Below are 12,159 nucleotides of genomic sequence, written 5' to 3'. Positions count from 1 at the left end.
GACATATTATATCATACATATATTAAAATCTCAGTAACTAGTAGGACATGTATGGCTCAAAATTATATTAACAAATGATTGGGGTCGCCATTTTCAAAAGATAGAAATGGACCTCAGTCATTTAACAGTTAACACCGTGAGTCGAACTGTCAGTTGTTCCTGCTGTGTATTTCACAGAAATGGCAGTGTCATTTGCTCAAATGCTGTTGCGTTTGCCAACCTTTATTGCTGCTGTGGCGCTGTGCTAATCAATTTAAACTCTAAACTGTCTGGTTAAGTGGCTAACCATGTTTGATCCCAAACCAAAAAGTAAGCATACCAAATTCACGGATCACGAATTTACATTTTCAAAACTTGATTATTGTACGTTGTTAAACTAACAAATTGCATTGGATAGATATGTACGTTATTTTGATAATCATAATCAAGTAACTAAACTAAGTAAACCTGCGTTCTTTTTGCAAAACAAATGAAACGAGATGTACAAACATAATAAGCTGACGAAACACAAAGAAAAGAAAAAAGAAAAAGAAAAGGCGAGAGTAGATAGATGAACCTTCCTCACAAAATTGAATAACAATTTACTCCTGTTAAAAGTAGTTTTCCAAAAACAATGTAATCTCTATGAGTCATGTTCATACAAATTTATGTTGTAACCAACAAATAGGCAAGTCCCTTCAGATATTCAACTATTTCAGATCCTCCAAGCTTTGAACTCCCGTATACTCTATCAACAAAGGTTATAGGAACCTGTGGAGAAATATACAGCAGTTAAGGATTTAACAATATTTTGTGGAAGGAGAAAAAGCATCTCTGCATAAATATGTTCCTCCTTTTAGACAAAATACCACAAACCAAGTATCCAAACAAACATGACTTGCTAGTAAATATGATAAAGTCTAGCACCCATCAACTACGGAACATGGAGCTGTATTACTAAGGCGCATAACAAAATATCTATTTTCTGTATTTGCAGTTAACACTTGATGCCCTTTACACTTGCAAGAGCAATCCCCAGATACTAGTTATGACATGTGCTTGAGTCACAAGCTCTGTAGCTGACCGGCTGAAAGATATTTTATCCTCCAAAAAGAATTGCTTGATTTTAGAAGTACTTTATCCGCCAACATTGATTGCATGATTATAAAGGCCTAAGAATATTATACCTCTTCTATATGATAACCTTTTCTGGAAGCTCGAACAATCATTTCCATCTGAAAAACATATCCCTTGCTTACACAGGAGTTGATGACATCTTGAAGGACAGATTTCCGGTAGAGCCTGTAACATTACAAAGATGTGCTGGATTTCTATCACCTAATTGTTCATTGATACCAATAAATTCAAAATATGTTCGGAATGGATTATACCTAAAAGATCCAGTCAGGTCTGATACACCAGGCCATAGAAGTGTTTGAGCAAGTACATTAGCTCCTCTACTTGTCAGTTTACGCATAAGGTTCCACCCATGTACACCACCACCTCTAACATATCGGGTGCCAGTGACTATACTTGCACCAGTCTCTCTCTGTTTCCTAATGAACATGTCCTACAGTTTATTAATCGATAATACGAAACAACATAAAAGACAAAGTTCTTGATAGAAAGTCTAAGGGCCTGCCTGATAACCGATTTTCCCGCTAGCAAAACAATATTTTCTGACTTAAAAACCCATTTGCCGCTGCTTGGTAGCATTTTCCATCTTGGCAAACTTAGCACATGACCTAGTTTTCCCACTTGATGCGGGAAAAATATATCCAACTTGGATATATTTTGCCAGAAGAAAATCGACCATGATTTTCCCACTTCAACCCTAATTTGGCAAATCGATTGGTACTTCTCTATTCTCTTTCCCTCTCTCACTCAAGCGCCACAAGTGTTAGCTCACTCTCTCTGTCTCTCTCTCCAGCAACGCAAGTGAGCAATTCAACCTAATTTTTTTTCAGTTTAATTAAAAAAAAAAATTGATTTCAATGGATTAACTTGGATTTTGTATTTGAAACTAGATTTTGGGATTTCGTTCGTCTCTTTATTCGTTCTAATCAAGGTGAGTTATCATTGATTGCTTGATTTCGACTTTATGATGATTAATGGTAGGATGAATCCTGTATTTGTTTGATTTTGTTGAAGAATGAGGTGTTTTGGGTCTAGGTTATTTAATTGTGTATTGCTTTTGTCGAATATGTTGGATGTTGAAGAAGAGAGAATTTGTTATAGAATGTTTGGTACTTGGTGCTAGTGCTTTTGAGGTCTGGGAGCAAATGCATTACTTTATATAGGTTTTAATTTCATATATGTTCACTTATGTTGGTGACATTCTCATGTTTTCATGATTAAGCATTGGTTGTTATGTCCTGAATAATTGCAAATCGCAATGGTTTTGAGGGAGTGCTCTTAATTGGCCACACTATAAGGGCTTTCATCGCTCACCTACTTGTTTTATATTCCCTTTACAAATCATATTCCAAATTATTATGCTAATGTGTGTGTGTGTGTACTACTATTTCCAGTAGTAAGTATCTAGTGTTAGTGCACAAGTTCTTTGTCTTATATAGGAATGGTGACGATTTCTATACCCCGGGGTTGAAAAATGTAAACGATCCTTGTCATATCTAATAGTTGAGTAGCTTATGATTTATTTGTGTTTCCACTTATCTAGGATGTAGACCTGGAAAGGCTTTTTCTGTCTAATGATTGTTTGAATCTCTGTGTTGTGTGAATCATGTTTCCTTTTAAATTTTTTTGTTGCTCTCTTTACTAATTTGACTTGTTCGCTATGTAGAGCTTTCGTCTTGCTGTAGGTATTTTCTCTATGTAGTTTTAAGAATTAAGTTTTAATTAATTCTAGGATGCATGTTCTTTGTTCAACTCCTTTCTCTCTCTACTCATCTTGTTATTTGTTCTGCAAAGATTACTAGAGCTTCAAATCTTGTCGTTTAAGTGCAACTGGTGTGTTGAAGAGTAGAGATACAGTGAGGCTCTAGTAGCTTGCTTGACTTTCATTTTGGCGCAATGGGTATGTTGAATTTGCTGTTTTAAGGTTTGGGTTTCGGAGATCAAGTGTTTTCATGCAATGGGATTTGCTAAGATATGTTTTTTGTAAAGTTATTGGTGGTTTCTTGACGTTTTGGTGATTCGGATGTCTTCCTTTACCTTCTTTGGTAATGTGGGTATGTTACATTTCGCTGGTGTGTGTGTGTGTGTGTGTGTGTGTGTGTGTGTGGTGTGGTGTGGTGTGGTGGTGTGTGGGCTGTGCAGGTATGTGGGTGCTGCTGCTGCTGACAAGTGTTGCTGCTGCTGCTGACAAGTGTTGTTGTTGTTGCTGCTGACAAGTGCTGCTGCTGCTGGCAAGTGTTGCTACTGCTGCTGTGCTGCCAGGTGCTGGTGAGTGGTGCAGGTCAGCACATGTTTCTTTCGAATTTTGTTGTTTTGTTGTTGTTGTTGTTGTCAAACAAGAACTCAGGTATTCATTGTTTCCTCTAGTAATTTGTTAATGTGTAAATGAGATCCAAAGGATCCATAAGCTCAAAATGGCAGAGCGCTCAAATAATTGAGAGGTTGATGGTTCGAATCCATCGGGATCCAATTCCATTTTATTTACCACTTGTTGGCACCCTAAGACAAAATCGACTATGTACCGTCGTGTTATTTGGGGTGCCAAGCTTAGAATAAATTTGAAATGCCTATTTTAGATACCATTTCCTTGTGAGCATCGATCATCCTGCCAAGTGAAGTTATTTACGCTTATTTATGCTTGAATGTTGTTATACATGCATAGTATGGTATGAATGTTTAAATTAAATTATTATGTACTTTGGTGATGTGGTGTGTGGTGTGTGGTGTAGGTGGTGGGATGTATGAGGTGTGTTGGTGTGGTGTGTCTCATAGGTGGTTGTGTTGGTGGTGTAGGGTAGGTGTGTGCTGGTGGTATATGTATGGTGTAGTTTGTGGGTGGTGTAAGCGTGGTGTGTGCAGGTGTTGTAGGAGGTATCTTGTCGATCCACTAGGTGGTACTATGGTAGTGTGCTGTGTGCTGGTGGTATAGGTGTGGTGTAGTGTGTTGGTGGTGTAGGGGTTTTAATTAGCATGTTTGGCACGTTACTAGTTATTCTCCAAGAATTGCTACCTAGGCTATACGTACACTTGCATCTCATTCATGATGGTTTTAGTTTGACGTAACATGTAAAACAACAGTAGTATACCACCTCCTTTGCTCCTTTGCCAGTACAGGATTCTACTCCAATTGGATTCTATGCAACCCCCCAAATTGTCATGCAACCTTCTCACATGTGTACTAATTATTCTTCTTCATGTAATTTAAAGAGATATGCATTGGTTGATATATGTGAATTATTTTTTTAATTACAAATTAAAATAAAATATTTTAAAAATTATTTGCCGATGGAAAATTTTGTGTTATCAAGCACCGGCAAAACTGACAAATGTCATTTGCCAGTTGATGCAAATTGTTCAAACAAGTAGCGGCAAAAGAAAATTTTCCTACTAGATATATTCCAGGCAAATTTTTAAGTAGGAAATTATTTTCCTACTATATATTTGCCTAGCAAGTGGGAATTTTTATCAAGCAGACCCTAAATTTGGCATTACGACTTGAGAGAAACCGTATAGTTTCTTAGTTTTGGGAACCTTTTCATAAGCTTGCTTTTCACTAAAATAGATGAGGTAAGCACATGAATCATGTGTTTCCTAAGTCAAATTGACATGGATAAGTGTGTCGGTGTCCAACACGGATACGGAGTGTCTAACGTTGCTAAATGAAGTAGGATACATCTAATTAAAAAGAAACTATTACAATTCTTTAATTACACAACTAATTCTCGGGCTCAAGACCTTATAAAACACCTCATTACAAGTAAATAACTATGAACGCAGCATATCATGGATTATTTTCTTAGTCTCTTAGGGTATAGAAGAAACCCTAGTTTGACATGATATGCACAATGCGTCCGTGTGATGAACACGAGTGTCCATGTGGTTGTGTATCCGAGAAGAATTATTTCAAGAATATGAAGTGTTCATGTTACTTAGTTTGTTTCCTATGTACTATTACATGATCCAATATATAAAAATCAAGGAACAGTAAGAAATCCTTACCTAATAAAGCTTGGCAAATACTTCGGCTGTAGGAAAAAAAAAAGTTAAATCAAAATAAATAAACATTCGAGTAGGAAGCAAACTTAAGAAAACCCCAGTAACATTTGTGTGTGTGTGTGTGGGAGGGGGAGGGGAACGTCTGCCCATCACAGATAAACACCATCACATGAAGTATACAAGCAGGATAAGCACCATCACAATTCAACTCCTAGTTGACCAAAAAAACTCGATCACATGACACATCCTTACCAACCATAAACAACAGAAACTAACTTATTGACTTGGTAAGTTCCAACCAGAAACATAAAAACTATCACATAGAATATCCCATCTGCAACATAATTTCACATCTACTAACAGAAGGTTGATAGATCGTCATTTTCTGGCATGGTAGTATCACAAACCCAAAAACTAATATATTCCAAAAATCAAAACAGTTTCCAACAGCACCAGAAAATTGTAATAACAATGAAACTTACATGGTGAGATAAATCAGCATCCATGATCACAACAAAATTTCCAGATGCATGCTTTAGTCCGTGAACATAAGCAGTTCCTGAAATTAATTTATTGTCAACATGTAGCTATTAGTGTACGGCATGATAAATATTACATCGTATATATATATATATGAAGTACAAGCTAAGATACACATACCTAGACCGAGTTTCCTTGGCCTGGCCCTCAAAAGCTGCAAAATTAAGATAAGCATATATTAGGAATCTGAATAGTGGAAGAAATAATTGAAATGTCTGCATCTCAATTCTTAGAACACTTACAATTCGATCTTCCCCGTACAGTTGCTGCAACTGTCTTACGACTTGTTGAGTCCCATCAGGACTACCATCATCAACAACAATTATCTCAAAGTCAATGTCCCTATAACAAATAATAAAATCGTTTCTGATCAATATTTCAACATGTACTCATATAACTATCATAAAAACTTTATTATATAATAATATTCAAGAAAGAGAGAGAGAAGGAACACTTGAGATGTTTGAAGACGAGGTAGACGAGTAAAGCAATGTTGAGACGCTCGTTATAGGTTGGTACGATTATACTGTATTTATTCTTCTCCTGCTCCATTTCTCTCTTCATCAACCTTTGTTTTTCTCCTGCCCCGTCATTTAAAAGCGTTCAACACGGGCCTGGGCATGACTTTGGGCCCAAAACTTTGTTCATATGTTTCGGTTACTTTACTTCTTCTTGTGCTCACCTCATTTTGCAACACCAATTTTAACGGCATTGAGATTATTTCAATCTAGGCTATGTTCTATGCTGGGACTCCTCTTGATATGGGAAAATTTCAGCCATCCTTACAAGCTTCGGAGAAATATAGACTACTATAGAGCTAATCAAAACCTTTGTTAGCGTTTGTCACAACTTTAGGCACAACTAGAGTTGAGGACTAACATTGGGATCAATGTACAATTGAACGATTGACTTAGTTCGATATCCATTACATTTTTTTTTTCAATTTTCTTTGATGTCCCCATGGCTCCAATTACTTCACACTTACATATAGGAAAACATGGTAATGTGTAACCACAATAATAAGAAAAGCACAGTACTAAGGACCATCTCTATCTCTACTAGTTATAAGGGGCGTAGGCGAGCTAGCCGTTTGAGCTGACACTCTGTTCTAACAATTCATCATTTTTTTATACCTGATAAAATTTTGGAGCTTTCCATCGGTTCTACTATTTGGTCTTTTTTCAGTAGTCCCACTATAAAATTTATCTATATAAAACAACAAATTAGGACCTAACCACATCTAAAATACTTTAAAGAACGAGGCTGTTATCTACAGTCCCACAACAGTACTTTAATATTTTTTTAGATAACTCTTGGTCTCTTCAACCATTTTATTTGGACGGAACTGCCCATATCCATTTGATTAAATTACAAAATATTCTATCAAAATATTAAAGTAAATTTGTAATAATAATAAAGACAATTATGTCATTTAGACTCAACACACTTTTTCCACACCAGATATCAACTACTAAACATCATGTGCAGAGCACATGCATCATGCTAGTATTAAATAAAAATTGAGGTTCACGGGGCGAAGCACATGCGCAATTGCTAGTTTTCCTTAACGTCGGACAGTTTTTCAATGACTGTAGGTATGGAATGAGAGGCTTTATTTAAGCTTTTTAAACGCGCAGCCTCTTCTAGACTATTATACTGCGTGGCAGTGGAGAGTGAGCGGAACTGCGGGGGGAGAGAGAGTTGGGTGATACGGGCGAGAGAGAGATGGGTGAAGGAGAAAGGGTATTGGGGGCGAAGAAAAAATGAGAGAGAAGGTGAGGACAAACAGACAGAAACCAACCAAGTTGGTTTTTGTCCGCATAGCCCCCCCTTCTGCCAAGATCGTTCGCTCCGCTCACTCGATTATATTTAATTGCGGAATTACTGACGGGATCCGATGTACGGGTGAAATGATCTTGTGCTTGCTTATTATCTATTCTTTGATTGTATATAATGTTGAATATTATGGGAATGTATCGGCATAGTCTAGATATAGATTATTATGGTAAGATATTATCTCTAGGATTTAGATATAATTCTCTGACCTATCTTTTTATATTTATGTACTTAGCCACTCCTATTTAAACATTAGTTTTTCTGAATGTAACAACTAACTATCACTGAATATATATTCAATCTTTTCCATCTACTCTTAATTCTAGTTGGTATCAGAAGCAAGGTTTTCCACAAAACCCTAAGAGCCTACTGCTCTACTCTCTAAACCAATACTACGAAACCTATTGTTTCATATCTCATACAATGGTGAACTCTACAACATTTGATGCTCTTGTTGTCCCGCCGACGATGAATGTGTTGGTGGCATCATAACCGATGTCAATTCCTGGTGGGATCAAGTTGAAAGGCCCAACCTAACTTTGATGTCTGGTCGCAATTTGTGACTATGTTCATTGTTGGCAGAGGCAAGAAGGGATATCTTACCGGTACCACTCCGAAACCTGATATAGGTGCTGCCACTTACGATAAATGGGTTATGGATGATGTTATTGTGAAAGGATGGCTTATCAATTCTATGGAAGCGGAGGTAATGTTATTATTCATTCGTCTACCTACTGCAAAATATGTTTGGGATGCTGTTTCTCGCACTTTCTATGAAGGTGTTGATAAATCAACACTTTATGATTTATCTCGTAAAGCTATGGCAACAAAACAGGCGGGGAGCCCGATATCAACATATTTTTCAGATATGAAGTTTATTTGGCAAGAACTTGATCATCATAAACCTATCCCTTTTACGCAAATAGATGTTATCAATGTACGGACAGCAGAGATCGAAGAAGAACGAGTTTATTTGTTTCTTGCTCATCTAGATGATATATATGATTCCATTTGAGAGGAAGTTCTCGCATTGATCCACTTCCTAGTACCAAAATCGCTTTCTCAATCGTGCGACATGAAGAGCAACGTCAGAATACTATGTTGAATCAAGGAGATATATCCCAAGTTGCTATGGCGGCTAAGAAATTTTTTCCATCTTCTTTTTCTCAACATAGTCCTACAAAGACAATTGGTGGACGGTGTTCTCATTGCGGAAGTGACAAACACCTTGAGGAATCATGTTTCAAGAAAAATGGGTATCCGGAATGGTGGTATGATAATAAAGAACGATTAAAGGCAAGAAGCAAAGGCAAAGCAGCTGTGTGCACTTCGATACCAGCCTCTATTTTGATGCCAGACCGAATAGCACCTTCTCACTATGTGGTAGACTCTACTCTTCTACAACAGTCAAGTAATATCGGTAAACCATTAATTGCTACTAATTCAACAAGAGATCATGGCTGGATTCTTGATTCCGTGCCATAAATCATATGACTTTCGATGCTGATAGGATTATATACTAAAAATATTACTTTTATATTAACTCCAATTCTTTATATTTTGAATGAGAATCATATGGGCAAATGTTATGCATATTATATATATTATTAGTTATATGCATGTGTCTAATATTTTATGTTGTAGATGATATGGTGTGAACACACAAAAGATCATATCATCAGTACCTTATAAAGTATAAATAATCGTTCACAACCTAGATGGATTTGGGCAAACCATTAGTACGGTTGTAGTATAATCTAGTATTAGTCTATCTTGACTATAAGATTACACTAGTACACTTTGTGTGTATTGAACAGGGCCAAGTGAGGTTGTTTCTCCTTATACCGACTATATAAGAGAACAAACGCCTCTGTTATTATGGATGTTTGTCCTCCTAATCCGGATATAATAACGGGCACTTACATACATTGTATATTGCTTTAAATCATCAATGAGTGAGATTCATTTGTGAATCATCAAACTCGATGGATTGGGTAATGACATTGTATGTAAGGTGTGATGTTGATTATAGAAGGAATCCGTGTCCCGTAATAAGTCGGGTTGATGATGTCCCCTTGAGGAGCTCAAAAAGATTGTCATGTAAACCCTGCAGGTGGATTTATTCCGACATGACAATGAGGTTGAGTGGTACTACTCAAGGACATAAGAAATTGATTAATGTAGTTGTCAGTAACTTGACTTAATCAACGAACATTCGATATCTTAAACACGAAGAGATCAACGAGCATATAATATGGAGCCCATAAACGCTGATACGTAATTTGGGATTAAGACGGTAGTGCAACAATGGCCTTTAGTGAAATAAATTATTTGTTGACGGACTTGGGCCGTGTGTTCGGGGCGAATATGGGAAGCTCAATCCCGTCAGGAGGCCCAACCCTAATTTCTCCTTATGGTCCCTGTTGTAGCCTATAAATAGAATACTCTTTCTCTCTGGCCGAAATTAACATATTAACTATTCACTGGTTTTGAAAAAGAGGCAAGAAAAGTAGATCTGAATTCATTTATGATCTTGAGAGAAAGAAGGGGGTTGGTAGATCGTTGTCCACACAACGTCCAATCTATTTTAAAGGAATACAATAGAAGATCAAGGGGTTGATTTCGGATTTGATAAAGCTTGGATTCTCAGAGTTATCTAAATCGTATTCAAAGGTATGTTTTCCAATCACAAATCGTGGACACCCATTAATTCCGGTGCGCATGGTGTTCGCGGTTTGTAGAAATAGTCATTATGAAATAACGGTTCCTACAGATGCATCCATTTTACGTGATCACTGCCTGCCTAAATGTTCCTCTATTGCCAATGCTAATGGTGTTTCATATCCCGTAACTGGAGCGGGACGAGTTGATCTGACTCCATCTTTATCATTGGAACACACTTTGTTGATTCCTGCCCTCTTTAGTAATTTATTATCTGCACCGCAACTAACTTCACAATTAAATTGTTTAGTATTAATCTACCCTAACTTCTGTCTTCTTCAGGATATCAGCAGCGGAGAGATAATTGGGCGTGGTACTAAGAGAGAGGGTTTGTACTCTGTTGATGATGTTGGTGCAAGTCGTTCTCTATCTGCAAGAGGTGCGTCTAGTGTTGGACAAGATCAAGTTTGGTTGTGGCATCAACGGTTGGGTCATGTCTCTTTCGGCTATTTAGCACATTTGTTTCCAGCTTTATTTTCCAAATGTAAACCCTCAGATTTTCAATGTGAAACTTGCATTTTGGCAAAAAGTCACCGTATTCATTATCCGCCTAGTTATAGTAAAAAATTTGTCCCTTTCTCATTGGTTCATTCAGATGTTTGGGACCAGCCCCAATTGCAACTACTTCGGGTTTTCGATGGTTTATTATATTTGTTGATGATTGCACCTGCATGACTTGGCCTTATTTAATGAAACATAAGAGTGACGTAGATGACCATTTTCTCAATTTTCACAATATGATTAATACACAATTTTCGGCTTCCTTACAAGTCTTTCGGTCTGATAATGGCGGAGAATTTGTTAACAAATATTTGCAGGGGTATTTTAAGGAGCATGACATTCTCCATGAGACTACTTGTGTTGATACTCCACAACAAAACGGTGTGGCCGAAAGGAAAAATAGACAGTTGCTTGAGATTACGCGTGCCAGTCTGATAGGTGCAAGTATGACGCCACATTGGTGGGAAAAAGCCATTACTACTGCTATTTATCTCCTCAACCGTGTGCTTGCAAGTGTTCTGAAATTTCAAACACCTTTAGATAAACTTGCAGCGTATGTGGTTATTCCCTCTCATCTTACTATTCCTCCTCGTGTTTTTGGATGTGTAGCATTTGTAAACTTACAAAAACATTTGCGTACTAAGTTTGATCCCTATGCCTTGAAGTGTGTCTTTATGGGTTATCATCCTTTTCAGAAAGGATACCGTTGTTATCATCCTACTACACGTAAATTTTATGTTTCCATGGATGTTACATTTTCTAAACAAGAGCTATTTTATGCTCCCTCCATATCAAATTCACATCTTCCAGGGGAGAGTAACAGTGTTGAAGAAGTGAATTGGATTAAATTGTTTCCAGATAACGTGGTAGTGGAAATACTTCCAATAGCATATGAATCAATACAAATTGTGGAGCCGAACCGGAATAGTGATGTTGATGTTACTGATGTTGTTGACGAACCCTCTCTCTCATCACCAACCATTCCCATATCCAATCCTCCTCAAACTGATATTTCTGAGGTAAGTAGAGAATCTATGATTAATACTAACAATATTTTTGAGTCTATTGATGATGACAGATATCAACTACCACCACGGAGTAATCGTGGAGTACCAGTGGAGAAATTTTCACTGGAACCTATACAGAAACATGTAAACAAATCCACCTATCCGATTGCTCATTATGGACTATTAGAGTCTTCTAAAGTCTTTGTCAACAATATGTCTACAATGCATATTCCCAGTAAAGTAAGTGAGGCATTGTTGGATGCGAAATGGGCTGCAGCTATGGAAGAAGAATAAGACATGGGAACTAGTATCACTACCAGAAGGGAAGAAAATTGTTGGTTGTAGGTGGGTGTACACCATAAAGCAAAAGCCAGATGGTTCAATCGATAGGTACAAAGCAAGACTTGTAGCTCAAGTGTTTACTCAAACGTATAATGTTGAT

General features: G+C 37.2%; 1 protein-coding gene and 1 pseudogene across 2 annotated transcripts; one reads left to right on the top strand and one right to left on the bottom strand.

The window, feature by feature from the left end:
* Positions 1–545: 545 nt before the first annotated feature.
* On the bottom strand, positions 546–6,263 carry DPMS1 (Nucleotide-diphospho-sugar transferases superfamily protein). 2 transcript variants are annotated; one of them, XM_086565029.1, is made up of 8 exons: positions 6,107–6,263; positions 5,895–5,994; positions 5,773–5,806; positions 5,595–5,671; positions 5,116–5,141; positions 1,371–1,535; positions 1,167–1,281; positions 546–750 (listed from the first exon to the last, which is right to left on the bottom strand). In XM_086565029.1, exons 1-8 carry the CDS (start codon positions 6,214–6,216, stop codon positions 646–648), a joined length of 732 nt encoding a protein of 243 aa, XP_086421155.1. In that variant the 5' UTR covers positions 6,217–6,263; the 3' UTR covers positions 546–645. The 2 variants fall into 2 exon arrangements, with proteins under 2 accessions (XP_086421155.1, XP_086421156.1); XM_086565030.1 differs by lacking the exon at positions 5,116–5,141 and having other exon boundaries at positions 1,371–1,549; positions 5,583–5,671.
* A 1,880-nt stretch (positions 6,264–8,143) lies between these two features.
* Positions 8,144–8,973, top strand: LOC147491764 (uncharacterized; annotated as a pseudogene).
* Positions 8,974–12,159: the final 3,186 nt, after the last annotated feature.

The sequence above is a fragment of the Coptis chinensis genome, chromosome 6 (genome assembly GCF_015680905.1).
Source record: "Coptis chinensis isolate HL-2020 chromosome 6, ASM1568090v1, whole genome shotgun sequence".
Classification (NCBI taxonomy): Eukaryota; Viridiplantae; Streptophyta; class Magnoliopsida; order Ranunculales; family Ranunculaceae; genus Coptis; species Coptis chinensis.
The sequence above is the reverse complement of the archived record's forward strand: the minus strand, read 5'-3'. Positions and strand labels throughout refer to the sequence as shown.